The 25,877-nt window shown below is 42.3% G+C and overlaps 1 protein-coding gene across 2 annotated transcripts in view; it reads left to right on the top strand.

Annotated features, from left to right (window-relative positions):
- SLC25A20 (solute carrier family 25 member 20) overlaps positions 1-25,877 on the top strand; it is a 108,664-nt gene that overhangs the window by 17,210 nt on the left and 65,577 nt on the right. For both annotated transcript variants that reach the window (XM_029601275.1, XM_029601278.1), the window contains exons 3-6: positions 12,387-12,479; positions 12,637-12,764; positions 23,732-23,822; positions 25,305-25,422. In XM_029601275.1, coding sequence (XP_029457135.1) covers positions 12,387-12,479; positions 12,637-12,764; positions 23,732-23,822; positions 25,305-25,422 — 430 coding nt within the window. The remainder of the gene's footprint in view (positions 1-12,386; positions 12,480-12,636; positions 12,765-23,731; positions 23,823-25,304; positions 25,423-25,877) is intronic.

A 25,877-nucleotide genomic window follows, 5' to 3' on the forward strand; every position in this document is an offset into this window, starting at 1 on the left:
CGGAACAATGTCTCCAAATCAATCTACTAGAGCTCAGAGCAATACGCAATGCACTGAGAACCTTTCAACAATAGTTAAGAGGACGAAGAGTAATGATTTACACCGACAACCAGGTGGCAATGTTTTATATAAACAAGCAAGGCGGGTCCGGTTCATGGACCCTTTGCAAGGAAACTCTTCAAATCTTTCACCATGCACTCCGGCATTCAATCCATCTTCAAGCAACCTATCTGCCAGGATTAGCGAACGACAGAGCAGACAGATTGAGCCGCATTTTCCATCCCCACGAATGGTCGCTCAATCCAGACGTGGCTCAACAGATCTTTCAATGCTGGGGGACCCCGACGATAGATCTTTTCGCAACGGAAGAGAACGCCCAACTACCGCAGTTCTGCTCCATTCGTCCCAGCTCATCACGCCTCGCCCAGGATGCATTCCTACTTCCGTGGACAGCAGATCTTCTATATGCCTTTCCACCGATTCCACTAATAACCAAGACGCTGCAGAAATGCATTTTGGACAACAGTCAGCTAATCCTAGTGGCCCCAGCCTGGCCGAGACAACCATGGTACAGCTATCTCTTGCGACTGTCAATAACCGACCCGATACGTCTTCCAGACCGGGCAGACCTTCTCCAGCAGAACGGAGGAATGCTAATTCACCCTCTCCACTCCTCGCTTCACCTGACGGCATGGAGATTGAGCGGACATTATTGACAGCACAAGGCATATCATCGGTGGCACAAGTAGTGCTTATTGCATCACGGAAACCATCCACTAGACGCAATTATTCCTTCAAATGGAGACGATACTCCAACTGGTGTATTCAAAAAGGGATTCCACCCATAGACTGCTCACCAATTCTTCTACTTGACTATCTGCGTGCCCTATATGATGACGGGTTAGCAACCTCCTCCATCAGGGTGCACCTAAGTGCAATTGCAGCTTATCACCGACCAGTAGATAACCATTCCATTGCTGTACACCCTTTGTTATCCAGATTCATCAAGGGATTATTGCACCTTCGGCCGCCGACAGCAAAACCACCAGTTCCATGGAACCTTAATATCGTTCTGGAGCAGCTAATGCTTCCACCATTCGAACCGATGGAATCTGCACATATTAAATATCTTACCTGGAAGGTAGTATTGTTAGTAGCAATAACATCGGCACGTAGAGTAAGTGAATTACAAGCGCTCGTACATTTCGAACCATATCTTCAATTCCATCATCACAAGGTGATTCTACGAACGCACCCTACCTTCCTTCCAAAAGTAATTTCGGCATTCCATCTCAATCAATCTATAGAACTACCCATCTTTTTTCCAAAGCCTCATGCAAACGATAGAGAACGCTTGCTACACACATTGGACTGTAAGAGAGCATTGGCTTACTATAAACGACGGACTCATGCTACGAGCAGAGTCTCCCAATTATTTGTTTCATTCAACCCAAGAGCCCCGGGACTACCCGTGGCCAAGAGAACAATTTCAAGCTGGATCGTTCAATGCATACAGTATTGTCACAACAAGGGAAAATCCCCACTTCAGACGCTTCCGCGAGCGCATCAAGTTCGGGCTATGGCCACATCTATAGCTCATCTTAAGAACGTCAACCCAGTGGACATTTGTAAAGCGGCCACTTGGTCTTCTCTTCATACCTTCACTTCTCATTACTGCATAGACAAGCAGTCGGCAACAGATGCCACACTGGGTCAGGCGATTCTGCATGCGTTGCCTAAATAATAACCGACTACCACACGCCTATAATCACGCTACCAACAAACAACAGCGTGATCGGGAGCTTGGGACTCCCATGACAGCATGGCTAATTCAGCCCTGCTATCGACGGGAAAAAGCAAGTTTGCTTACCGTAAACGGTGTTTCCGTAGATAGCAGGATGAATTAGCCATGCTGACCCTCCCACCTCCCTGGTAGTCGTACTACATTAACTACAACAAGCTTAATCACAGACTGAGGAGAACTGATTCTTCCCGCGCGGGAACACACGCGCAGCCGCAGAGTGTCGAAACTCTACACTCTGCTTCTTAAGCTCCGCCTCCTGGGCCCTGATGGACAGTTCCCATGACAGCATGGCTAATTCATCCTGCTATCTACGGAAACACCGTTTACGGTAAGCAAACTTGCTTATATCTTCTGAGGAAGGTCGGTATATAAAAATGAACAAATAAATAAATAAAATATTATTATTAAAATCTCAGTCTTACAACAATGAGTCATTGAGATGCCAACATTTTTTCCCCCGGTCATAGTAGTCGAAAATAATATCTATAGAGATAGGGGCATGATCTGACCATGAAATTAAACCTATTTCTGCACCCAACACATTGGCTAATAAGGATTTATCAACTAGAAAATAGTTGATTCTTGAATAAGAATCTTGGGCCGCTGAGTAGAAGGTATACATGCGAGAAGCTGGGAAGCGGTGACGCCATAGGTCTAATAGTTGGAAGTCCTCCATAATGACCTTCAATTTAGTTACATGAAGTTTAGCTAAAGATGAAGTACCTTTTGATGTATCAAGGTTAGGAGATAAAATTGTGTTAAAATCGCCACCTATTAATAACTGCCCTTTATGGTGGTGGTGTATCAGTTGGTAGAGATTCTGGAAAAAGACGGCTTATTCTTTATTAGGGGCATATCTGTTAACCATGGTATAGGTTACGCTGTTCACTAAGATATGGAGTAATAAAAATCCACCTTGGGGATCCTCCACCTTGTGGGTGCATTCACAGATAAAATTTTTGGAGAATAATATACAGACTCCAGTATATTTCATCAGTTTGCAGGCTGGGGCGAAAAACCATTGTGCGAATCTGGGAGATTGGATTAAATATTCATATCTGCAAGTCAATTGTGTCTCCTGTAAGAATAGGATATCAGCTCAAGTAGTGTCCATCTCCTGGAGCATAAGTTTTCATTTGTATGGGGAATCTAAACCCTTAACATTAATTGATGTAATATGAAAGGGTGGCATTGTAGCAGCTGGATGTTAGAAGATTGACAAAATAATTCTTCTGTTTTACACATATAGAGATCCCCTTAAATCTCAAAACATCCCCATGGAATATGGAATCCACTCTCGTACTTAATTGGCCCGCAAGAATCAGGAGGCACATAGAAACATGGTGAATCACCTGATATGCCCATGCACATAAAAGCAAAAAAAAACCAAAAACCTGTGTAACAAAAATTAGAAGCAAGAAAAACCACATTGAAGGCAGCTAATCCCTCCAGATAAAATCCCCAGCACAATCAACTTGGCTTCATCACCCCTTTGCAGGCCCACGCTACGGCCAAAGTAGGGGAGGTGATCATCAACATCGGGATGGAGCCCGCCCGCGCCCAGACCTCTGGATAGCATGATAGAAAACAGAAACTGATAATAAGAATAAGCATAAGCTATTTTGTCGGCTAGTTAGAAATTAAGGTGCTTAAAACAATAGAGGCAGCTGGCTGAAAGTTCCATCTACTGAAACTAGACTGGCTTCATCACTTAGCAGTCCACAAGAAACAAACAGTCAGATTGTGCCCTTAGCAGCTGATGAGGCTCCAGAGTGGCAACGAAGGTGGCTGTTGAGCTTACCCATGCGCTGCCATGTTGGTGGCGAGGCTCTGGATGGAGTGGGTTTGGCAATCGTCACTGTAGTCGAGAAGCCACGTGAGGCCAAAATAGCAAGGGCATCAGCTGGTGTATGTATTTTATGCGTGGTTCCATCTAAGTTAAGAGACAAACCAAATGGATGTAGCCATCAGTATCTGATGTTGACTTTTCTCAAAAAGGATGTAACTTCTTTTAGCTCCTGTCAATTTTGTATGGTTGCTTGAAACAAGTCAGAGAAAAAGCATCTCCTGATCCATTGCTAAGTGGCCTGTTGTTTGGCTGCCTGTGCAACTTTCTCTTTCATTGTGAAGCTATGGAAGCAAACAATAATATTGCAGCTGTGATTCGCCATGGCGGCATGGAGAGCTTTATGTAATCTGTCTGATACAATGTCCGGTAATTCTGAGGTCTCTTCAGTTTGGGTGGAGGAGAGAAGATGTTTGCAGAATCGAATTATTAGGGTATTATAATCCTCTTTATCTGGTGATTCTGTGAACCCCCTAAAGCGCAAGATACTTCATTGCATGAGATTTTTTCAGATCAGCTAGTTTGGCTTTCAGGTTCTGGTTGTCTTCCTGCAGGTCTAAGGAGATTGCCCTTACATTATTAGACACCTCCATCTGGGAATCCAGGCGGCAGTCCAGATTGTCTATTCTGTGTCCCATCGAGGCCATTTCCTCACGAATCTCCTCCATATGTTCAAGCATCTCTTGTCGATAGGACTTAATATCTTTACGGAGGTTTGTGAACCATTCTCTAAATTCCGCTCTGGTGGGAACATCAGAATCCGGAGCGTTCAGGTCGTCAGTATGCAATTGTTCATCCTCCGGGCCTTGCTGATTGGTGCCATCTTGGCCTTCATCGCCACTCACTTCCATGATTGTCTTGTCGTTTCTCGTGTAGGAAAAGCAGTGAAAGTCAAAATGTTTGTGCTTAGCTGCCATAGGAAGCAATCGGGATGTTATACAATGCTACAGAATCAAAATTTGAGTGTAGGAAGCTCTGCAATGTTGATGGATGGTCTGAGTGGGGTCGGGAGCTCTAAGTTTAAGTTGCCATCTCGGTTGGTGATGTCACTTCCCCCCTCCTTATCCACATTCTAATCAACCCATATTTACTAAAAAAAACCAAAACCAAACAAACCCCATAATCATCAGATTTTCACTTCACAAACTTCTGCCAGTTTCTCACACTTAGCAGATTGTTTCCTCTTGATAGCAGTCAGTTTACTAATATAATACATTTTATCTAATCTTCGGATGATTCCTTGTAGGGAAAGAGTTTCATATTTTCTCCAAAAATATGTTCTCCCCTAGCTGCCAGGGTCACTTGTTGAGAGAGATACAAAACAATATCACTCTCTTCCTTGACTGGTATATTCAAAAGAAATATGTGTCCCTTGGAATCGATTTTCCTGTTATTTGGATAATCAAACTAATAACTTTGTCCCACATATGAGCAATTTTTGGGCATTCCCACCACATATGAAAGAAGATTCCCAATAACTCACAATCTTTCTAACACTTAATACTCAGAGTGGGATAAAAGGAATATAGCTTGACAGGTGTCAAATACAATTGAAATTTATTTATTTATTTATTTTATTTTAAGTTTTTTTATACCGATTTTCCTGCATAAAATGCATATCAAACCGGTTTACAATGAAACAGAATGAGCAGGAAGTAAAATTCCTTAGTCTAATACATTTAAACATCAATAATGAAATAATTTTAAACAAAGCAAAAAGCTAAATAACATTAATAAAAGTTAAATTATTAACATAAACATAATTATATTAGAAGGAGCACAAAGGTTAGCATGAAGGGGAGCACACCCGGCACGCGACACCTGGTGTAATTGTGCCGTTAATCGGGTCGCCGATTAACATTATAGTTGTTTTCCACAATTGAAGCAGAAAGAGAACTCCTTTTAGTATTTATTTATTTATTTATTTATTTAACGCTTTTATATACCGACATTCGTTTGCACATCACATCGGTTTACAGTAAAACAATCTGAAGCATGAAAGGAAGTTACATAAAATACAGATCCCAAGTGTTTTCCCCAAAAGATTAATTCAAATCCTTTTCCCATGCAGGTATATGTGCTGACTTACTTTTAAGATCCCTATTCAATCCATAAATTCTAGATATCCCTCTAGTCACCCATTTTGTCTTATCACAAAAGCCTTCAAACATGGATTTCCCTCTCCTCAATGCCTCTAACACCTCTCCTTGCTTCGTAAAATGATGCAAGATAGAAATAATGATCTGCCTGCGAGAGGCTGAAAACTGTTATTGTAGAGAAATCTAACACCTGTTTACTGTCCCACATTTGTCTTAACCTACTGCACCCCTTCTCCTTTCAATTCTTTGAAGTAGAAAACATCCACCCTGGGAGAAATTGTTTGTTAAAATAGAAAGATGTTCTATGAAAGTAATTCCTATCCCCCACTAAACATACCTTCCACCTGTCCCAAATATTTAGTGTTAGCGCTATGATTAGACACAACATCAGACTAAGACATCAGGTGGTATGCCATTTAGCATAGATTGTTTGTTTGAGTTCTATCCACCTTTTTTCTCCTACTCCCCCGTGCCATTTCAAAATTATTTTAATTTGAGCTGCAACATAGGATCTCATTAAACAAGGAACTCACAATCCCCCCTATTTTTAGGCAAATACATCACTTTACTGCTCATCCTCGGCAGTCTCCTTTTCCATATGAAATTAAATTATTTTCCTTACCAAAGAGCAAAGCAAGCTTCTGATATGAATACTGGAAGAGTTTGAAAAATATAGCTAAGCCTAGGTAGAATATTCATTTTTATAGCAGCTATTCTACCCAACCAGGACAGATCTTCCCTATCTCACCTCTGAAGATTACTTTTTTTTTTTTTCCCACAGAGTCGTAATTCAAGTTAAGCCCTCTAGAGTAGGACCTGTTTTTTACCCCTAAATATTTCAGTTCTGACTTTGCTGTTTAACAAGGAAACGTCTTTTTAATGATTCCCATTCACTCCTCTGAAAAAGAATCATTCAATAGTTCTGATTTTTCCGCATTTAATTTATAAGCTGAGACTCCACTAAACTTTACCAACTCTGCCATCAAAAATGGTAATGATTCCTCCAGGTGTATAACTGTAAAGAGCACATCACCCGCAAACATAGACATCTTGTATTCCTGATCTCCCACCAGTATCCCCTGAACCTCACCTACACTGTGAATTCTAGCTGCTAAAGGTTCCAAATAAAGCACAAATAATAAGGGGGAAAGCTGGCAGCCCTGTCTCATACTCCTCTCTTCCTGAAATACCTTTGAAAATACCCCATTTACCTTTATACAAGCACTGGGATCCATCTGGAAAAGTTCCCTTCTAATCCCATTTTGTCCAGCACTGCAAATAAGTACTTGTAATAGATTATATTGAATGCTTTTTCTGCGTCCACTGTTAGCAAAGTCAAGGGGATGTTGTGCTGGGCTCACCACATTAAATTTATTACCCTCCGCACATTTTTGGAGGCCAGTCTTCCCAATATAAACCTCATTTGGTCCGGATGAATGCATCTCCTCCCAATCTTTTAGCTAAACTTTTTGCCAGAATTTTTAGATCTAAATTTATGCGTGAACTAGGTCTGTATGATCCACAGAGTGTAGCATCCCTTTCCAGTTTACCAGCATTGTGATTCCTGCTCTGTTGCAGCCTGCACTCAGCCCAGTGACCTCCATCAATTCAAGGTAGGTGGCGAATTGGCGACTGCAGCCTCGCAGGCCCATTGAAGAAATAATAGTATAGTACACCCCCCCCCCCCCGAAGCAGACAGGTGGTAGCTGTACCCAGCCAGCCCCCGCCGGAAAAATTAAAATCGAGGCCGGTGGAGGCCGAAGAAAAGAAGATGGGTCGGCGCCACCTAGCCAGCCCCCACTGGAGACCAAGCGGTGGGGGCCGAAGAAATAAAAATTGTGGCCGGCGGAGGCTGAAGAAACGAAGATGGGCCGATGCCTCCCAGACAGCCCTCGCCGGAGACCAAGCCCGCGAGGGCCGAAAAAATGAAGATGGACGCCGCCCAGCCAGCCCCCGCCAGAGACCAAGCGGCGGGGGCCGAAGAAATAAAAATCGTGGCCGGCGGGGGCGAAAAAATGAAGATGGGCGCCGGCAGGGGCCAAAGAAGTGAACACCGGTGCTGCTAGCCGCCGGCGGAGACCAACTGTTCAGCTGGGGGCTTTAGATCGGCAGAGTGCTTCTGTGTGTGTGTGTATGTGTGAAAGGAATGGTGCTTCTGTGTGTGTGTGAGAAAGGAATGGTGCTTGTGTGTGTGTTTGTGTGTGAGTGTGAGAGAGTGAAATCCTGTGTGTAAGTAAGGGGAGCGAGAGCATTGTGTGATTGAGAGAGACTGGCCAGAGAGGTGACGTGTGTATGTGTGAGACTGATCAGGGAGATGACTGGTGGTATGTGTGTGAGAGAGAGATACTGGTTGGGGAGATGATTGGTGTGTGAGACACAGAAACTGGTCTTGAGGGTGTGACTGGTGTGTGTATGTGTGTGAGAGAGAGAGAAGAGACTGGTTGTGGTCCCTAAGGAAGAGGACCATGAGGACAGCTTCAGCAGCTTCTGCTGCTTCTGGTGTGGCCTGCAAGGGAAAGAAGTAGGAGAACTGCTGGAGAGGGTAAGTAAAGGTGGCTTTTTAAGTTCATTTTTCTTGACTGACTACCATTTTAATTATTGGTATTTGGTAAAGGTTTCAAAATTTGCTTGAGTCTTTAATTATTGAATATTCTATTCATCAGCTGTTTGAAAATTATTTTATTAGTATGATTTTATAATTATGATTCATGATTTATATATCTTGATTTTATTGATTGTTTCATGAAGAATGGTGACATTTTTGTTTTTCCATTGTTGCACTGTATAGAGTCTGGTGTGATACATTTTACAGTTTAGTTTTTGTCTGCGCATTTCTATTTATACTTTATGTGGCTTTATTCTGTATTTGGTGAGAGTTTGTGTTCTGCATGCAAAGACTGAGATGAAGCATTCTTTTAGCATGTAGGGATCTGTAGTAGCTTGGCCTGTTCTGTTTTCCTGATAGGAGGTGTGTTGATATTTTAGATTCTGGTGTAATATTTATGGTATTCTTTTTCATAGGTGGGGAGGTTGTTCTTTGAGTTTTGGCAAATAGTACTGTGTTGATACAGGAGGACCATGCCGAAATATAGGGGTGTGTACATATATATGTAAATTATATTGTATATGTAATTGGGTACCCATGGGCCAGTATGGAGAAAAATCCCCCGGGCCACTTTTTTCCCTCAATCCGCCCCTGGATATCATAGAGGTGTTTAAAATCATGAGAGGTGTAGAACTGGTAAATGTGAATCTGTTATTTACTCTTTCAGATAATAGAAGGACTAGGGACACTCCATGAAGTTAGCATGTGGCACATTTAAAAGTAATCGGAGAAAGTTCTTTTTCACTCAACGTACAATTAAACTCTGGAATTTTTTGCCAGGGGATGTGGTTAGTGTAGTTAGTGTTGCTGGGTTTAAAAAAGGATTGGATGAGTTCTTGGAGGAGAAGTCCATTACCTGCTATTAATTAAGTTGACTTAGAAAATAGCCACTGCTATTACTAGCAACAGTAACATGGGATAAACTTAGTTTTTGGGTACTTGCCAGGTTCTTATGGCCTGGGTTGGCCACTGTTGGAGACAGGATGCTGGGCTTGATGGACTCTTGGTCTGACCCAGTATGGCATGTTCTTATAGTAAAGTGAAGTCTAAAGTCTATGGGAAAATTTCAATATATATATGCAATATATATCCAAGTCTATAACACAATCTGCATTCACATAAAGGACCCATGCAGCGGACCTAGGATGTTGACCCTTACAATTTACCATACAAAAAAAAAAATACTTTTCAAATTTTATTGTCACTTAACAGCAGCATAGGCACTTTCACTGCCATTTTGTGAAATAACACAACACTTTAACAAAAAGAAACTTAGAACCTATACAAGAGACCTTTCATACTGTAACAACACTAACTCCAAGGACTCAAATAGTAATAATTCTACTTTTGAAGAGGTAGCACTGGAAATATTACACCAGACCTTGAAACACCAACATACCTATTGGAAAAATAGAACAAGATCCTTGCACAGAAATTACACACTAGCAGAATATCTCGCCTCAGACACACATGCAGAACAGAGACATACCCTCACCAAATAGAATAAATAGACCATAAAGTATAAATAGAAAGGTGCAGCCAAAAACTGAACTGGAAACGGCAACAAGCCAGTACAACAGTATGCAGTACAACAATGGAAAAACAAACATTGCCATTCATAATAAAACAAACAAAATCTAGAAATAAAAAACAGCCAAACAAATAAAAAGCATAAATATTTCAAAACATTTGATGATTAGAATAACATCCAAAAAAATCATATTAATTTTTTTTTTTTTTTAAATTTACAAAAGACCAAGTAAATATTTTAAAACATCAGACATTTCAAATAACATCCAAAAATTAAAACTAATAGGGATAAAATAAATCCTCCTCTCTTTATACCTAGGAACTTTTGATTTCCAGTCACCCTAAGATTGTCCTGGATTAGTGGGGGAGGGGGTGGATGCACAAAATGTATCCTCTCACTCTTTCCTACACACTAGCACGTTCTCTCATTCTCTCTCCCTCACTCATGCATAGGCAGGCTCCCTCACACTCACAGGCATGCAAAAAGGCACTCACTCTTTCATACCTAGGCCTAGCCTCTCCCTTTTCTTTCTTCAGCCGCGGATGGCATGTCAGATCTGCTTCTGGGTGGTACATGGGCTCAGATAGGGTGAGTGCAGCAGCATGAAGAAGTATGTACTGTCACTGCGCACACGCGCACCTTAGAGATAACTCTATCTTAACCTCGGGTGGCAAAAGGATGGCATACCATTTTTTTTTGGGGTGGCACTTGCCACCCTGTAGTGATGCCTATGCTTCAGCCCTGTCCTGCTGTAGGGGATAGATGAAAGGGAGCTCAATAGCTTTGCACTCAGATATAGTTAGGTTCTTCAGTGAAGTGAAACTTATCTGCCCTCCATTTCATCTGCTGGTCCCAGCATGGGACTTGAACTTGGTACTCAAGGCTTTGGAATCAACCCCATTTGAACCTCTGAAGAAAAGTTCATTAAAAGATCTCACTCTGAACCCAGTGCTCCTAGTGGCCATATGTTCAGCTAAGAGAATATCAGAGGCTTCAAGCCCTGTCCTGCTGGGATGCATACTTAGTAATATCAAAGGGAATGGTGATGATTCTCCCGATACCAACCTTTTTACCAAAAGTAATATCGAGTTTCTAAGTAAATCAGGTTTTCTCCCACCTTCAACGTGGCAGAGCGTAAAGGACTTAAAAAGATGCTACATCTTTTGGGCGTTTGGCAGGTACTACTGCAGTATCTGAAAGTCACAAATCCCTTTTCAAAAATCATATATACTTTTTGCACTTTATGGGGGTCCCTTGAAGGGACAAGTGGCATCTAAGGCATCTGTTGCCCACTGGATGAAAGAAGCAATTGCCTCAGCATATATAATGAGAGGAAAGCAAATCCTGCAAAGCTTGAGGGTAAACTGTACCAGGGTGCAGGGCATAGGCTTCATCCTGGCCAGAAAGCGTTTTTTGTCTCGGCCCCACATAGACACGACTTGGGTACATCCCACATGTCTGAACTAGACTGGTTTGGCTAGATAACAAGGTAAAATTTGAGTGTACTAATTTATTTTCCTTGAATTTTGCCAGACTATTGCAGAACCCATCCATAAGTTGAAGAAAAAAAAAAGTTAAATTTGCCAGTGATCCAAACAGCAAGTATTGGAAATAACTTGTTTTTTGTTTTTTTTTTTGGGCGAGGGGGAGGATTTGATATCTGGAGGGTGGAATTCAGTACAGAGAAGGAAGAATGGCAAGCCATGCTACTATTCTTTAAAAAAAACAAACAAAAAACAAAACAAAACATAGATACATTAGGTGGCACAGAAGGCTTAAGAAAGCATAAGAAAATATTGCAAGTGGTGCAGAAAGAGTAGGCAGAAAGCGGAGCCACTGGCTTGGCAAGAATCTACTGATGTCTTCATCGACAGCAGCAGACTATATAGAGGATGGCATCAGCTCAAGATTGGGTCCTCTGCTTCTATTTGCTGATAGGAGGAGCATCCCCATATGTCTAGACTGCTCTGGCAAGACTCAAAAGAGAGGAAATTAGCTGGTAAGCTCAAATTTCACCTTGAGTCAGTAATCAAATCCAGGTAGCTCTGTATGGTAGTGTTTATACTATTGAGCCACCTGCCCCAGGACTGTGAAGCCCAGGACAAATCTGCTGGAATAGGTCAGAGAAGTGATGGAGAAGGGGAACCCTTCTCAGGGCTGTCTGCCACTATATCTGAGATCTCCACTGGTGTTCAAGAACAGGAAGTGATGGGGGCAAAGTGACCACAATTGCTCTAATTTGTCCACTCTTAAGGACAGCCATGGAGACAGTATAATGGGCATGTTTGTAGCAAATACATTGTTGAATTTAACCCGAGTATAGGTTTGCACTGGGACAGAACGGCCACTAAGTTTATCAATGAATGTATTTTGCTCTTTCAGCAGGGAGAAGTGCAGTTTTTTTCACTGAGCAAAACTTTGATAAATCCACTCTGTGCCTGCTAAAATGTCCTGTAATTATATGCCCTAATTGATGATTAATTTTAAATATTTTTTTACAGGTCCGAATACAAACACAACCAAAGCCTGGTCCAGGGCAACTTCCACTCTACTCAGGCACTTTTGACTGTTTCAGACAGACGCTTCTCAAAGAGGTATGCTATTTAAGATTTCAAAAACACAATGAAGGGAGCAGTGAGATATTTTATAGACATTTCACTTATTGTCCCTTAATATCAAAGACAAAAGTTTTTTTTGAGTACATTACTGTACTTTCTGGATTCAGTGAATGAAGGAATCTGTGTGTTTCAGGGCATTAAAGGTTTGTACAAAGGCATGGCAGCCCCTATCGTTGGAGTGACTCCTATGTTTGCAGTATGTTTCTTTGGATTTGGTTTAGGAAAAAGACTTCAGCAGAAGACCCCTGATGAGATATTGACGTAAGTTCCGCTTCCTGTTTTAGCCCTTCTTGTGTTACATTTGTAAATGAATACCACCTATATTACTGATGTGTTCAGCTTCTTCTAATTGTAAAGATCTAGGATAGATAGTAAAGATTTTAATGTAAAAATTGTATTAATTTGTTTCTTTTGTTGGTTTGTGAAAATAACATGACATGCTGTATTCTTCTATTGTGTTCTAAATATAAAAGCAGGCAGATTTAGCCATGCTTTCTGGGCGTTCCCAGCTCAAGGTTTTGGAGCACAGATTAGTGGGTAGCGTAGTCATGGAAGCTATTCCTCCTTTCTTTGTTACTCTGTTTTGTTTTGTTTTCTTTCTTTCTTTCTATGTGGCGAAATCCTTTAGGTTGGTGGACAGTACTATGTGTTAGTGGGCTTGATGTAGTACTTCTTGTCCCATTAGGGCATCTGATCTAGCATACTGTTGGAGGCAGTAGTGGGAGGTGAAAGTGTGTAAAGACGACCAGGTCGCTGCCTTGCAAATGTCTTGAAGAGGAACCTGTCGCAGGTTTACTAAGGAAGTAGCCAAAGCTCTCAGCTGGTGAGCATTCACCTTTGAGGACAAAGCTTCTGAACGACTCTTGTAACAGAAGTGGATGTACTGGGTCACCAACTAGCCAATGTGCATTTAGTCACCAGAAGCCCTGGGGCATTCGGGCTGTAGGAGAGGAAAAGCTGTGAAGGCCTGTTAGGTACATACGTTTTCTGTTTGTAGTAAGCCAGAGCTTTTACAATCCAGCATGTACAATAATGCTTCCCGTTCCGAGGTATGTGGCTTTGGAAAAAAGGATGGTAATGTGATCGTCTGGTTGAAATGGAAAACTGAAACAACCTTGGGAACAAAGGATGGATGCATCCGTAGTGTTACCTTGTCGTGGTAGAATTGCAGAAAGGGGGAGTAGTGTACTAGTACTTGCAATTCGCCCACCCATCGAACTGACGTGATGGCTATGAGGAGCAATGCCTTCCATGTGAGAAACTTCAATGTGGCCGTCCCTATAGGTTCAAAGGGGGAAAGCATTAATTCTTTGAAGGCTACATTCAAGTCCCAAAGATTGGTGGGTGGCGTAATAGGGGGCCTGAGCTGTTGTAGGGCACCCCTCATGAAGCAAGATATTAAGGGATGCATGGAGATGGAAATGCCGTGAATGGATGAACAGTACACCTCTATGGTACTGAGGTGTACCCTGATGGATGAGATAGCCAGTCTAGACTGAAAAAGTAAGTGGAGGTATTTAAGTAACTGCTCTGGCGAGGAGAGGAAGGGGTCCATGGATGCCGTTATGCACCAGCATAATGTTTCCTCGAGGAAGGTTTCCTTGCTGAGATGAGGATATCTTGAATTTCATGAGCAGTGGGAAGGTAGTCTAATACCTCCCTTTCAATCTCCACATCATCAGGTGAAGGGATTCTTGCATAGGATGTATCAGTGTCTCTCCTTCCCGAGTTAGGAGGCTGACTCTGTTGCAAAGGGAAATTGGCGGTTGTATGGACAGGTGAACCAGGTAGACATACCACAGCTGTTTGGGCCACGCTGGGACAATGTGGATGAGATCAGAGTTGTCAGAAATGCATTTCTGTATAACTTGTCTCGTCCTAGCAGGGGAATTGGAGGGAATGCATAGAAGAGACTTTCCAACCAAATTATCAGGAAGGCATCTTGGGTGAGTCTTCTGTCACTTGGATAGAGGGAGCAGAACTGTGGTACTTTTGCATTGCATTCTGTGGCATATAGATCCACTAGAGGCATCCCCCACCGAGGAAAGATGTCAGAAGCTACATCCTTGTTCAGCTTCCACTTGTGGGGATGAAACAGTTGGCTGAGCCTGTTGGCCTCTGAGTTCCGTATGCCGGGGAGATAAGTGGCTTGAAGCTGTATCGAATGTGCTAGTGCCCATTCCAGTAGTGGTACGGATTCTCTGCACAAAGCCCTGGAACCGGACCCGTCTTCTCTGTTTAGGTAATACATAGCTACCCAGTTGTCTGTGTATACCATGACTGATTTGTCTGCAAGAAGCCATGAGGTGTGGATGGTGTAGCGAATGGCTCGTAGTTCTAGAAGATTGATTTGAAACCTCCTTTCCGCAGGTGACCATAGCCCCTGTCTTCAGATGCAGTACGTGGGCCCCCCATTCTTTTGTGGATGCGTCTGTAGTCAGGATGATCTGATGTGGTGGGTGCCGAAAGGGGGCATGACAATGGGTGAAAACACTGGAACCACTGGGACTTCAAGCCCCATTGGAGGCTACGCATGAGGAGGTGGGCATGTGGTATCACACATGTGGCTGCTGCCATGTGATCCAACAGCCCACTGCACTGGTGTGCAGTGGGCTGTGCTGAACATCTCAGATTTCTGGCTAGGGCTTGAAATGTGGAGATTCTGTCCTTCAGGAGGAAGGCTTTGCAGAGTTGTGTTGATGAGCGCGCCAATAAATTGTAATGTCTGAGAAGGGTTGAGGTGAGACTTCTTGTAGTTTACCAGGAAACCCAGGCTTTCCAGACAATATAGAACTAGAATTTGATGAGTAAGAATCAGTTCCGGGCTCGGGGCTACTAGAAGCCAGTCATTGAGGTAGGGGAAGATTTTTAAGCCCTCCTTTCGAAGGTGGGCCACAGCTACCGCCAGACATTTGGTGATGACCCTGGGTGCTGCTGATAGGCTGAAAGGTAGAACCTGATATTGATAATGCTGTCTACGAATTTGGAAGCACAGGTAGCTCCAGGATGAGGGGTGCATGGGGATGTGAGCACAAGCATCTTTGAGGTTCAATGAACACATCTAGTCTTTGGGTTGCAGGTAGGGCAAAATGTTCTTGAAAGAAGTCATTTTGAATTTTTCCCGTACCAAGACCTTGTTGAGAGCTCTGAGATCCAGAATGGGTCGCAGCCCTCCACTTTTCTTGGGAATGAAGAAGTATTGGGACTAGAATCCTTGAGACCGTTGAGAACGGGGAACGATTTGAATTGCTCTCTGTCCTAGGAGGAATTTGACCTCTTTTAAGAGGGGGAGAGTATCGCTGTCCCGTACAGGGGGGCGGGCAGGTGTAGTAATGTGGTGGGTGTTCTGAAATTTAGACTGTATCCATTCTGGATGAATATGAGAACCCAACGGTCATATGCAATTTGACCCCATGCTGACGCAAATGAAGTAAGGCATCCGCCTACTGCTTCTGGTAGCTGTGGCCGTGGTTGAATCAAAAAGATGATTGTTTTTTGGGGGCAGCGGTTGGAGTTGGTTTGGGGGTGTGTTGTGCTCTGACCTGGCCCCGTTGCTGCGCCTGCAGAGGTTGAGCCCTCTGTGTAATGTAAGAGGGAGGATGGTACAGCGGGTATGGTCTGTAAGAATGTCGGGGATAGAAAGGTTTCCTTTAGGTGGAATACTAGCACTTTGGAGTTGGCTGGTCTGGAGGTAATGTGAGCGATAGCACTGCCACACTGTTCCTTAATTTGTGAGACTGTTTCACGAAGCTTGTCGCTGAATAAGTTATCCCCCTTGCAGGGAAGATCAGCAAGTTTGTCATAGACATCTTCGCGGATTGCACTTGCGGATTGCATTTCGCGGATTGCAACTACGCTATGTGCTGGGCTGCTATAGCGACGGCGGAGGTTCAAGCCAAAAGATCAAATCCTTCATAGATGGTGCGTAAAAAGTGTCATAGACCCTCTTCTAAATCAATTACAGTTTGTTTACGATGACTAGATTCTGGAGGCTAATCCTCCTCCAACTTCAGTTGCTGGAGGCACTCGTATAGATATTGAGTGATTATAGAACTGGTGTGCTGTACCTTGGCATTTAACATAGAACCCTGGAACACCTTCTTGCCAAAATCATCCAGGTACCAATTGTCTTTGCCCAATGGGGCATTAGAGTAGAGTCTCTTTTTCCTGGCTTTTTTCATAGCAGACTCCACTACAACTGAAGCGGTGGTAGTTGCACTGCGGTGTAGTGGGGAGATTTCCGTATTCGGAACTTTAGTTCTGTCTTCCAGGATGTGATGGGCAGAGAGGAGTCTCCCAGGCTTTATTCATGATGGCATCCAAGACTGAATGGGGGGGTAAAGCTGTAGGTTCAGCTGCACCTTCGTGCGTGGATCAGGTACTTTCTTGGTCTCCAGAATTAAAGCAGAGCCCACCTTCACAACAAATCTGGAGTAGGAAAGATCTTCTGGTGGTGACGTTGATTCTGGCGGGTCCCTGGGGGGGGGGGGGGGGCAGAGGGAATTCCCATGGAAGAGCTCGGCAATGATGGAGAGGAGCAATGCAGCTCCCTGTCATATATAATCTCTGGTGGACAGGCTCACTATCCAGTTCTTCACCGTCAAAGTGAGGAAGAGAAGGAGGGGTTGAATGACCCGAACCCTCTCCAGAAAGGTTTGAAGGGGATCGATGTTGAGAAAGGACAACAGAATCAAAGGAGTTTTGAAGTAGTCCTGTGATTTGTGACTGAAACATCTTCGAGGAGTGTTTAGTTATCTTCCTCTTCTTCGGGGGTGGGGAGGCATCTGAGAACCGCCTGTGCGAGGACTGCCTAGATGTGGAAGATTTTCTCTGTCCTTCGCCTTTGGTCACCATCCTAACCAGGGTAGATGAAAAGGAGCGGTGTGAGTGATGGGGTACTTCCCCTTCTGACTCCCCAGAATAATCCATATTTGATAGGAGTGGGAGCATCGGGGGGTCCATGCGCCAGGGACTTCTTGTGGCAGAATCTCTAGACGATTGTTCTTTGGGTTTTGATGAATGGTGTTCAAGGTGGGGTGCCTTGTCCTTTGCTTTCTTTTGTCTGGCAGTGGAATGCATCAGTGGTCCACCTGACGCTCCGTGGTGCGTTGGGTGCATCAACGCAGATGCTGGCGTCGGGAGCACAGAGGGATCAGAGCTCTGCTTCTGGTGCGTTAAATGGAGATGTGCGTTGGCCAATGCACGGCACTCCAATTCCCGTGTTGAGTCTGAAGTGCCCCATCCGTGCCGCTGTGGTTGTCCATGCGGTGCCGCCGACGCATCCGGGGTCCAGGCCGAGTCAGTAATTAGTTCATTTTGGGGCCGTTTGTGTGGATGTTTCACGGACTTACCTCTGCCCTCAGAGTTCTTTATTTTGGAGGAGGCACTTTTTACTCCTTTGGCCCGTTTTGGTTCCCTGCCCAGAGAAGAGTGGGCCCATCTCTGCAGGCATAAGACCCTGATGCAGCATGGTCCCCATCCCTGGGGGACATTCTTCCACAGTCCCGACAGGTCACCATGTTGTGGTCAAGCCCAAGGCAAAGGTAACAATAGTTGTGTCGGTCTGTATGGATATAATTTTGCTGCATTGGCAAAATTTAAAATCTGGGGCTTTTGGAGCCATGTTAGCACTGAAAAGGACTGTTGGGGCTTCACAGTAATAAAAGAGAGTGGTAAGAAAGAGGAGAAGAACCCACGCCTGATTGCTGCGTGGGAAAGGCGAAAACTGAGAGGAGAATGTTGACCGCGCGGAAAGACACCGTGCAGGCTTGCAGCAGCAAAGCTTTACTACTGCTAGGAGAAGTTCCCACTGCGAGCCGTCAGGGGACGCTCCCAGAAAGCATGGCTAATTCAGCCTGCTTATCTGCGGAAAAAGTAGTATATGATGTGTAGAGTAATAAAGCTTATCATAGAAACATAGAAATATGACTGCAGAAAAAAACTGTATGGCTCATCTAGTCTGTCCATCTGTCCAATTAATTTAGTATTATAATTCCCATCACTTCTTTAGAGATCCCCTAAATTTATCCCATGCTTTATTGAATTCAGATACTGTTTTTATCTTCACCACCACCAGTAGGAGGCTGTTCCATGCATCCACCAACCTCTCTAAAAAGAAACATTTCGTAGGAGTACTTCTGAGCCTACCCCCTTTCAACCTCATTGCGTGACCCTTCATTCTAAAGCCTCCTTTCCGTTGAAAGAAGCTCACATCCTGTGAATAGTAACTTTGAAATATTTAAATATCTCATATATCTCCCCTATCTCACCTTTCCTCCAGGATGTATATGTTTAGATCTTTGTCTATCCCCTTATGCTTTAGAATGAAACCCACTGACCATTTTAGTAGCCACCCTCTGGACTGATTCCATCTTGTTTATATCCTTTTTAAGGTGCGGTCTCCAGAATTGTACACAGTATTCCAAGTGTGATCTCACCAGGGATCTATACAAGGGCAATATCGCCTCTATTTTTTTGCTGACCATTCCTCTCCCTTTGCAGCCAAGCATCTTTCTGGTTTTTACAGTCTCTTTATCCACCTGTTTGGCCACATTAAGATGATCAGATACAATTATTCCCAGATCCCGCTCTTCCTGTGTGCTTAGAAGAATTTCACCTCCAATACTGTACCTTTCCCTTGGGTTATCAGACTTTGTGTTGTTTGTAATGGAAGACAGCCTACAACTATATACACATTTTTTCAAGAGCTTGACTATATGGAACAAACCATAAGAACATGCCATACTGGGTCAGACCATCAAGCCCAACATCCTGTTTCCAACAGTGGCCAATCCAGGCCATAAGAACCTGGCTAGTACCCAAAAACTAAGTCTATTCCATGTTACCGTTGCTAGTAATAGCAGTGGCTATTTTCTAAGTCAGCTTAATTAATAGCAGGTAATGGACTTCTCCTCCAAGAACTTATCCAATCCTTTTTTAAACACAGCTATACTAACTGCACTAACCACATTCTCTGGCAACAAATTCCAGAGTTTAATTGTGCGTTGAGTGAAAAAGAACTTTCTCTGATTAGTTTTAAATGTGCCACATGCCAGCTTCATGGAGTGCCCCCTAGTCTTTCTATTATCCGAAAGAGTAAATATCCGATTCACATTTACCCGTTCTAGACCTCTCAAGATTTTAAACACCTCTATCATATCCCCCTTCAGCCGTCTCTTCTCCAAGCTGAACAGTCCTAACCAAGATGACATTAGAATTAAATTGTATCAGTATTGCTTTTTCCTGTTCTTATCAGATACTTAAGAGCCACATGTACTCAACATTTTCCTCATAGACATAAAATGGGTAAAATCCTTTAGTATATATGGCCCAAATTTTGCTGACTGAAATTCTTGTCAGTTAGTGATTAACACTGATAGCTATGCTTCCAGAATTTAAGAATTGACTTTTTAAAACATGAAACAAGGTAAAATGTTTGCTGGCAGTCAGACTTAAAAAGTGAAGAGGTCTTTAGGTAGGAGAAAAGTGACAAGTCTGATTTTATTCTTAATTATTTTGTAGTTTAGTATGACAGCCAATCAATAGTTTATTTATTTATATTTATTTATTTAAGTTTTTTTATATACCAACATTCAAGACGGTAGTCCCATCATGCTGGTTCACAAGAAACAGGGGTGCAATAAACTTTACAATTTGAACAATGGTGCAGAAAAGCAGTTACATGTAACAGGGAATCAATAACTAGGAGTAAGAAGGAAAATGAAGATCAGATAATTATATATATATATATAATAACATTATAAGAGGTGGCTATTAATGCTATTACTAGCGAAGAATGTTGATTGGAGGAAGTTAAGTAATGTTGGAGTTAGGAAAGGCCTGCGTGAACAGCCACGTCTTGAGTCTTTTCTTGAATGTTGAGATGCTGGGTTCCATTCTAAGATCCGGGGGAATGGCGTTCCATAAAGTTGGACCAGCTGTGGAGAAGGCCCGATCTCTAAGCGTGATGTGTCTGGTAGTTTTGGCTGGAGGTACTTGAAGAGATCCTTTGTAAGCATCTCTTGTCGGTCTTGTTGAGTAGTGTAATCGGAGGGGGATATGGAGATCGATTGGGGCTAATTGATGGATGTTTTTTGAAAATGGTGAGAATGGTCTTGTAGATTATTCTGAAGTGGATAGGCAGCCAGTGGAGGCCCATCAGGATAGGGGTTATGTGTTCTCTTCTCCTGGTGTTAGTGAGTATACGGGCGGAGGCATTTTGGACCATTTGCAATGGTTTGGTGTGTGAAGAAGGGAGACCAAGCATGATTGTGTTACAATAGTCCAGCTTTGCGAAAATGATTGATTGTAGAATCGTTCTGAAGTCATGTGTGTGGAAGAGAGGCCGTATTCTTTTCAGCACTTGGAGCTTATAAAAGCAGTCTCTGGTGGTTTTGTTGATGTTCGCTTTCAGGTTTAGGTGATTGTCAATTAGAACTCCTAGGTCTCTCACTTGTGTAGTATTTGGTAAGGCTGGATGAGTGGGTGTGAGGGAGCTGTTTTCTGGTGTGATGAGTAGAAGTTCCGTTTTTGAAGAATTTAGTATAAGGTTGAGACTTGTGAGAAGCTGTTTGATATTTTGGAGGCAGGTTTCCCAGTGAGACAGTGTTTTTTGCGAGTGACTCCTTGATGGGGATCAGGACCTGAATATCGTCAGCGTAGAGGAAGTGTTTGAGATTGAGGTCAGTGAGAAGTTTACATAAAGGTAACAGATAAATGTTAAACAAGGTAGGAGACAGGGATGAGCCCTGAGGGACTCCTACTGACGCAGGGTGAAGAGAGGATTCTTTATTATGAATCTTAACCTTATATCCTCTGTTGCTGAGGAAGGTTCTAAACCAAGATAGGGCGGTGCCCGAGATACCTATGGCTGTTAGTTGGTTGATGAGAAGAGAGTGATTGACCGTGTCAAATGCAGACGAAAGGTCGAGTAGGATCAGAAGGAAGGATTGTCCTTTGTCTAAGCCTAGGATGATGTGGTCTGTCATAGAGATGAGAAGGGCTTCCGTGCTTAAGGTTTTACGGAATCCGTATTGTGATGGGAATAGTAGGTTATTGTCTTCAAGGTAGTTTGAGAGTCGGGAGTTTACCAATTTTTCCATTATCTTGGCTATGAAGGGGAGGTTGGCTATAGGTCTAAAGTTGTTAGGATCGTTTGGGTCCAGATTTGGTTTTTTGAGAAGGGGTTTGAGTGAGGCTAGTTTGAGGTTGTCCGGGTAGAGTCCTTGAGTGAGGGAGCAATTTATGATATCTGCCAGGGTTTTGGCGATAGAATCTGGAATTGATAGTAGTAGTTTAGCTGGGATGTGATCTGAAGGGTGGGAGGAAGGTTTCATTTTCCTTAGAATTCCTTGGATCTCCATGGATGAAGTTGTGTCAAGTTCTTCTAACTGAGTGTAGTTGATTGAGGGTTGAAGAGTGGTTAGTGGAACAGTATGGTTAGTGGGGAGCTGAGATAGAAGAGTGTTGATTTTGTTGCTGAAGAATAGAGCTAATTCTTTCGATTGAGCTTGGTCATGTGGAATCTCTGGTTGGTTTAATTGTGTGAGGTTGGCTACATAGCTGAAGAGGGCTTTGGCATCGAATACCAGGTCGTGTATCTTCGAGGCGTAATAGTCCCTCTTGGATCTTAGGGTGCTTGATTTGTATTGGTGCAGAGATGATTTGTAGATTGAAAGGGTGTTGGTTCCTGGGTTTTTGCGCCATTTAGCCTCATTTTGTCTTAGTTTGGAGTTTGAGCTTTCTTAGTTCTGAGGAGAACCAGGGCTGTCTTTTGGAGGAATTCTGGTGTGGTTTTTTTGTAGTTGAAGGGCATAGCTTGTTAGCTATAGTTTCGGTGATTGTGTTCCATGATCGAAGTGCTGAGTTCGGATCTGTAAGGTCCAGTTGGTGGAGTTGAGGTGATAGGTGATTATTGAGGTCTTCTGGGGAGCAAGTTTTCCTGTTAAGTAGTTTTCCTGTCAAGTTTTCCTGTCAAGTTTTAGTTAAGTAGAGTGGTACTTAATTTAGTTAAGTAGAGTGGTACTTAATTTAGTTAAGTAGAGTGGTACTTAATTTAGTTAAGTAGAGTGGTACTTAATTTAGTTAAGTAGAGTGGTAATTTTCTGCCAGATCAGTGCCCTGGAAGCTTTTTGAACTTGCTTCCTTTTTCTTATTGCAGCTGGATTGGAAGTTGGAGATTAGTTAGCCCTCCCCACCTGGTACCTTTTTTTTTTTTTTTTTTGTAAAGAAAATTACCACTGGCTAAGCATTTGAAAAGAATCTTCTGAACACAGTGAGATATTAAAGCTGTATGTATATAGCTTTCTAGTCACAAATCTAGCAGTTTATACTGCCATGACATTTTGGACGAATATTTCTCTGTTTTGTCATTAATATAATATATGGGCTGGAAACAGCATTAATAATAAAGCATAAAATTATTAAACCACTGGATAATATGTATGCTTCCAAGTCACCTGGTCTTCTGTGTCATGTATAGTGCATTAATCAATGGACTTTTTAAAATATATTTTTTAAAATTGAGAGTTTTTATTGACCATTAGAAGGAATAACAAATATTCCAAAATGCACAAATAACAGAACATACAAATGTGGTCAAAAACTTATAAGGTCAATTTTAAACACCCCCCCATCTCTCTGCAGTAGTTAGCAAATGCTGCATAGTTAACACGGACCAGTATAAGTACAAATTAATCGGCTTATAAAACAACATATAAAAACCCAATATATGGACTTACCCAACTTAAGAATCAAACCTATAGAGCTATCCACTCTGTTCTGGCTAATCAGGCTATATGTAAAATAATATAATATATATCCGCCTATTCACAAGCAAGAAAAGATTACTACAAAGCAAGGATTAGGGAGAGGTATTCACCTTTCTATTCAACCGTTAGGTTCTAATTGTCTAGCCATACTATGAATGGTTTCCATGTCAATTGAAAGGAGGACAGTCTGTCCTGTTTCAGTGCTGTGAGATAAGCTAGGCGGAAATGATTATACAAGCGATGAATTACCACCAGGAGCGATGGGATAGTAGGCTGTTACCATGTCTTAGCTAATCCGCATCGGGCAGCTATATTGGCCTGTAAACAAAAGCGCTGAGCATATTTATTAAGCCTATCTACTGGCATGTTCAACAGAATGTATCTAGATCCATTATCCCCCCCCCTCTATGATTTGGGATATCCAGTGAGTAATTTGTCTGTTAAAATATTTATATGCAGATATCCTCAACTGTTTGCTGCAGGCATGTTATCAGGTGTTTTCACAACTGTGATCATGGCTCCTGGAGAGCGAATTAAGTGCCTTCTACAGGTATGTAGGTCTTAATGTAAGAGTAATGCAGTAGACTGTAATATTTTAATATTTTTAACATTTAAAAAGAAAGTAATGTAAGATATATGGTCTTTGTTCTGTGCTGTAATTGGTGTGAATTAACAAATAGCAAGCAGCTGAAAACAGAAACACAATACTTATTTGTCTCTTCACTACTTATCTTAAACCCATTCTTTAAACACTGGATTTTATCAAGATTGGGTATTCTGATATGGTAAAATGCAAACATGTATTAGTCATGATAAGAATAGAAAAGAATTAATAGATCTGGACATTTCTTTCCTTTTGCCAACACCTTCACATGAAATGAGGCATGAGGTGTGGGCAGTGTTGGATTGGGTTTCTAACAGTTTTATTTGGTATAATTGATGGACATTAGCTGGGAGAGCATCCTAGTGTGTAACAGATTCTTGGACAATGGGTATATAGGATAGCTTAATCTGTCACAATTTGGGGAAGATCAGTGGGATAAACACGCTCTCTGTGAGCAGATATACTAAGCATTTTTCCCATAGACACAAAATGGGAGAACATCTTTACATAGGCCACTGTGACAGTTGATCTGTAGGTAAGCAATGAACCTTATGTGGGTATCAATTCATTGCTGCAGACTCTTTCCAGAGGAGTTGTAAGAAAAAATATGCCAAATTCAAAATATGTATGTTTTTAATGTACCCATGCCTGAACTTATTTGAGGGGTGGGTAATAAATATTTTAAATAAATGTTTTCAAAATGCTGGTGTTTTTGTTGACTTTGACACTATTTGGGGGGGGGGGGGGAATGGAAGCTTTCTAAGTTGTCTTTGTATTGTTTGTTTTGTCTGTTGAATGTGATTTGGAGCCTAAATTAAATCTTAAAGGCTGGAAATTTTGGAAAATAATTGAGTAAAATTACTCTAAGAAATTTGATGTACATAGAAATATGAACTGCTGCTGAGCCCCTGGTAGATCAGTAGTGGTGGAGACAGGATTTCAACAAATATATTACTAGAAAGGCATGCATTTAGCAGGTTTTTGGAGCCATCAGTGTTGGCCTGTCATATAGACTTAATACACTACTGTATATTCGTTAAGATAGATTCATGGAAGAGAAAGTTGAAGATTATATAGTAGAGACATCTGATTTACTTTGCAAGGTAGGCATAGATTTGATTGGCATCAACAAAGAAGAAGAAAGAGAGCACCATGTGAAAAATGGGCAAAAATCGCTATGGACTCTGTTGTGAAAAGAATTTGTCCTGTTCAGGGTTTATGGCAAAATGTTTTTGAGACTGGGTTCATGTGACTCCATTTAGTAGATTATTTACTGAATTGCTGACAATTCCCCTGAACTTAAGCTCCTGAATCCAGCTCAGAATAGAGAAGAAAGCCTCTGCCTCACTCCATGGGCTCTACAGGTCAACTTCAGAAGCAGATTTTTGTACTTTTAGAGCTGATTTAAACCATCTACTCATTCTCCAGATCCAGGCTACCTCAGGCAAAACCACATATGCCGGTCCAGTTGACTGTGCGAAACAGTTATATCAAGAGGCAGGCATTCGAGGAATTTACAAAGGAACAGTGCTCACGCTCATGAGAGGTAAACATTCTGTAACACTGGGAAATAATATGGATTCATCTTTCCCTCTGCTCCATGGAAGTTACTCTAGATAACTTTCTGCAAATTCCAGCATGAGTTGGAATATATTAAAAAGTGTACTTGTTACAGAAGCAGTGCAAGGTATTTCCTTCAAACCATCAACTTCAGACAGTAGTTCTTCACGGAAAGGGTGGCAAATGCATGGAATCGCCTTTCAGTGGAGGTGGTGGGGACAAAAACAATAACGAAATGCAAGCATAGAAGATCCCTAGTTGCGAAGAAATGAAGGGAAAGCTGGAGATCAACTGGGATCTATTCTATTACACTAACAAAGAAATTGGGCAAACTAGATGGGCTTTATCTACCTTCATACTCTGGTACTTACCTATACACTGTCACTTGGATTTGCTTGTCAGCGGGCTGGTTGGTTGTTTCTGTCCTCCATTTTTTAAAAT

This window comes from Rhinatrema bivittatum, chromosome 4 (assembly GCF_901001135.1).
Source record: "Rhinatrema bivittatum chromosome 4, aRhiBiv1.1, whole genome shotgun sequence".
NCBI classification, from domain to species: domain Eukaryota; kingdom Metazoa; phylum Chordata; class Amphibia; order Gymnophiona; family Rhinatrematidae; genus Rhinatrema; species Rhinatrema bivittatum.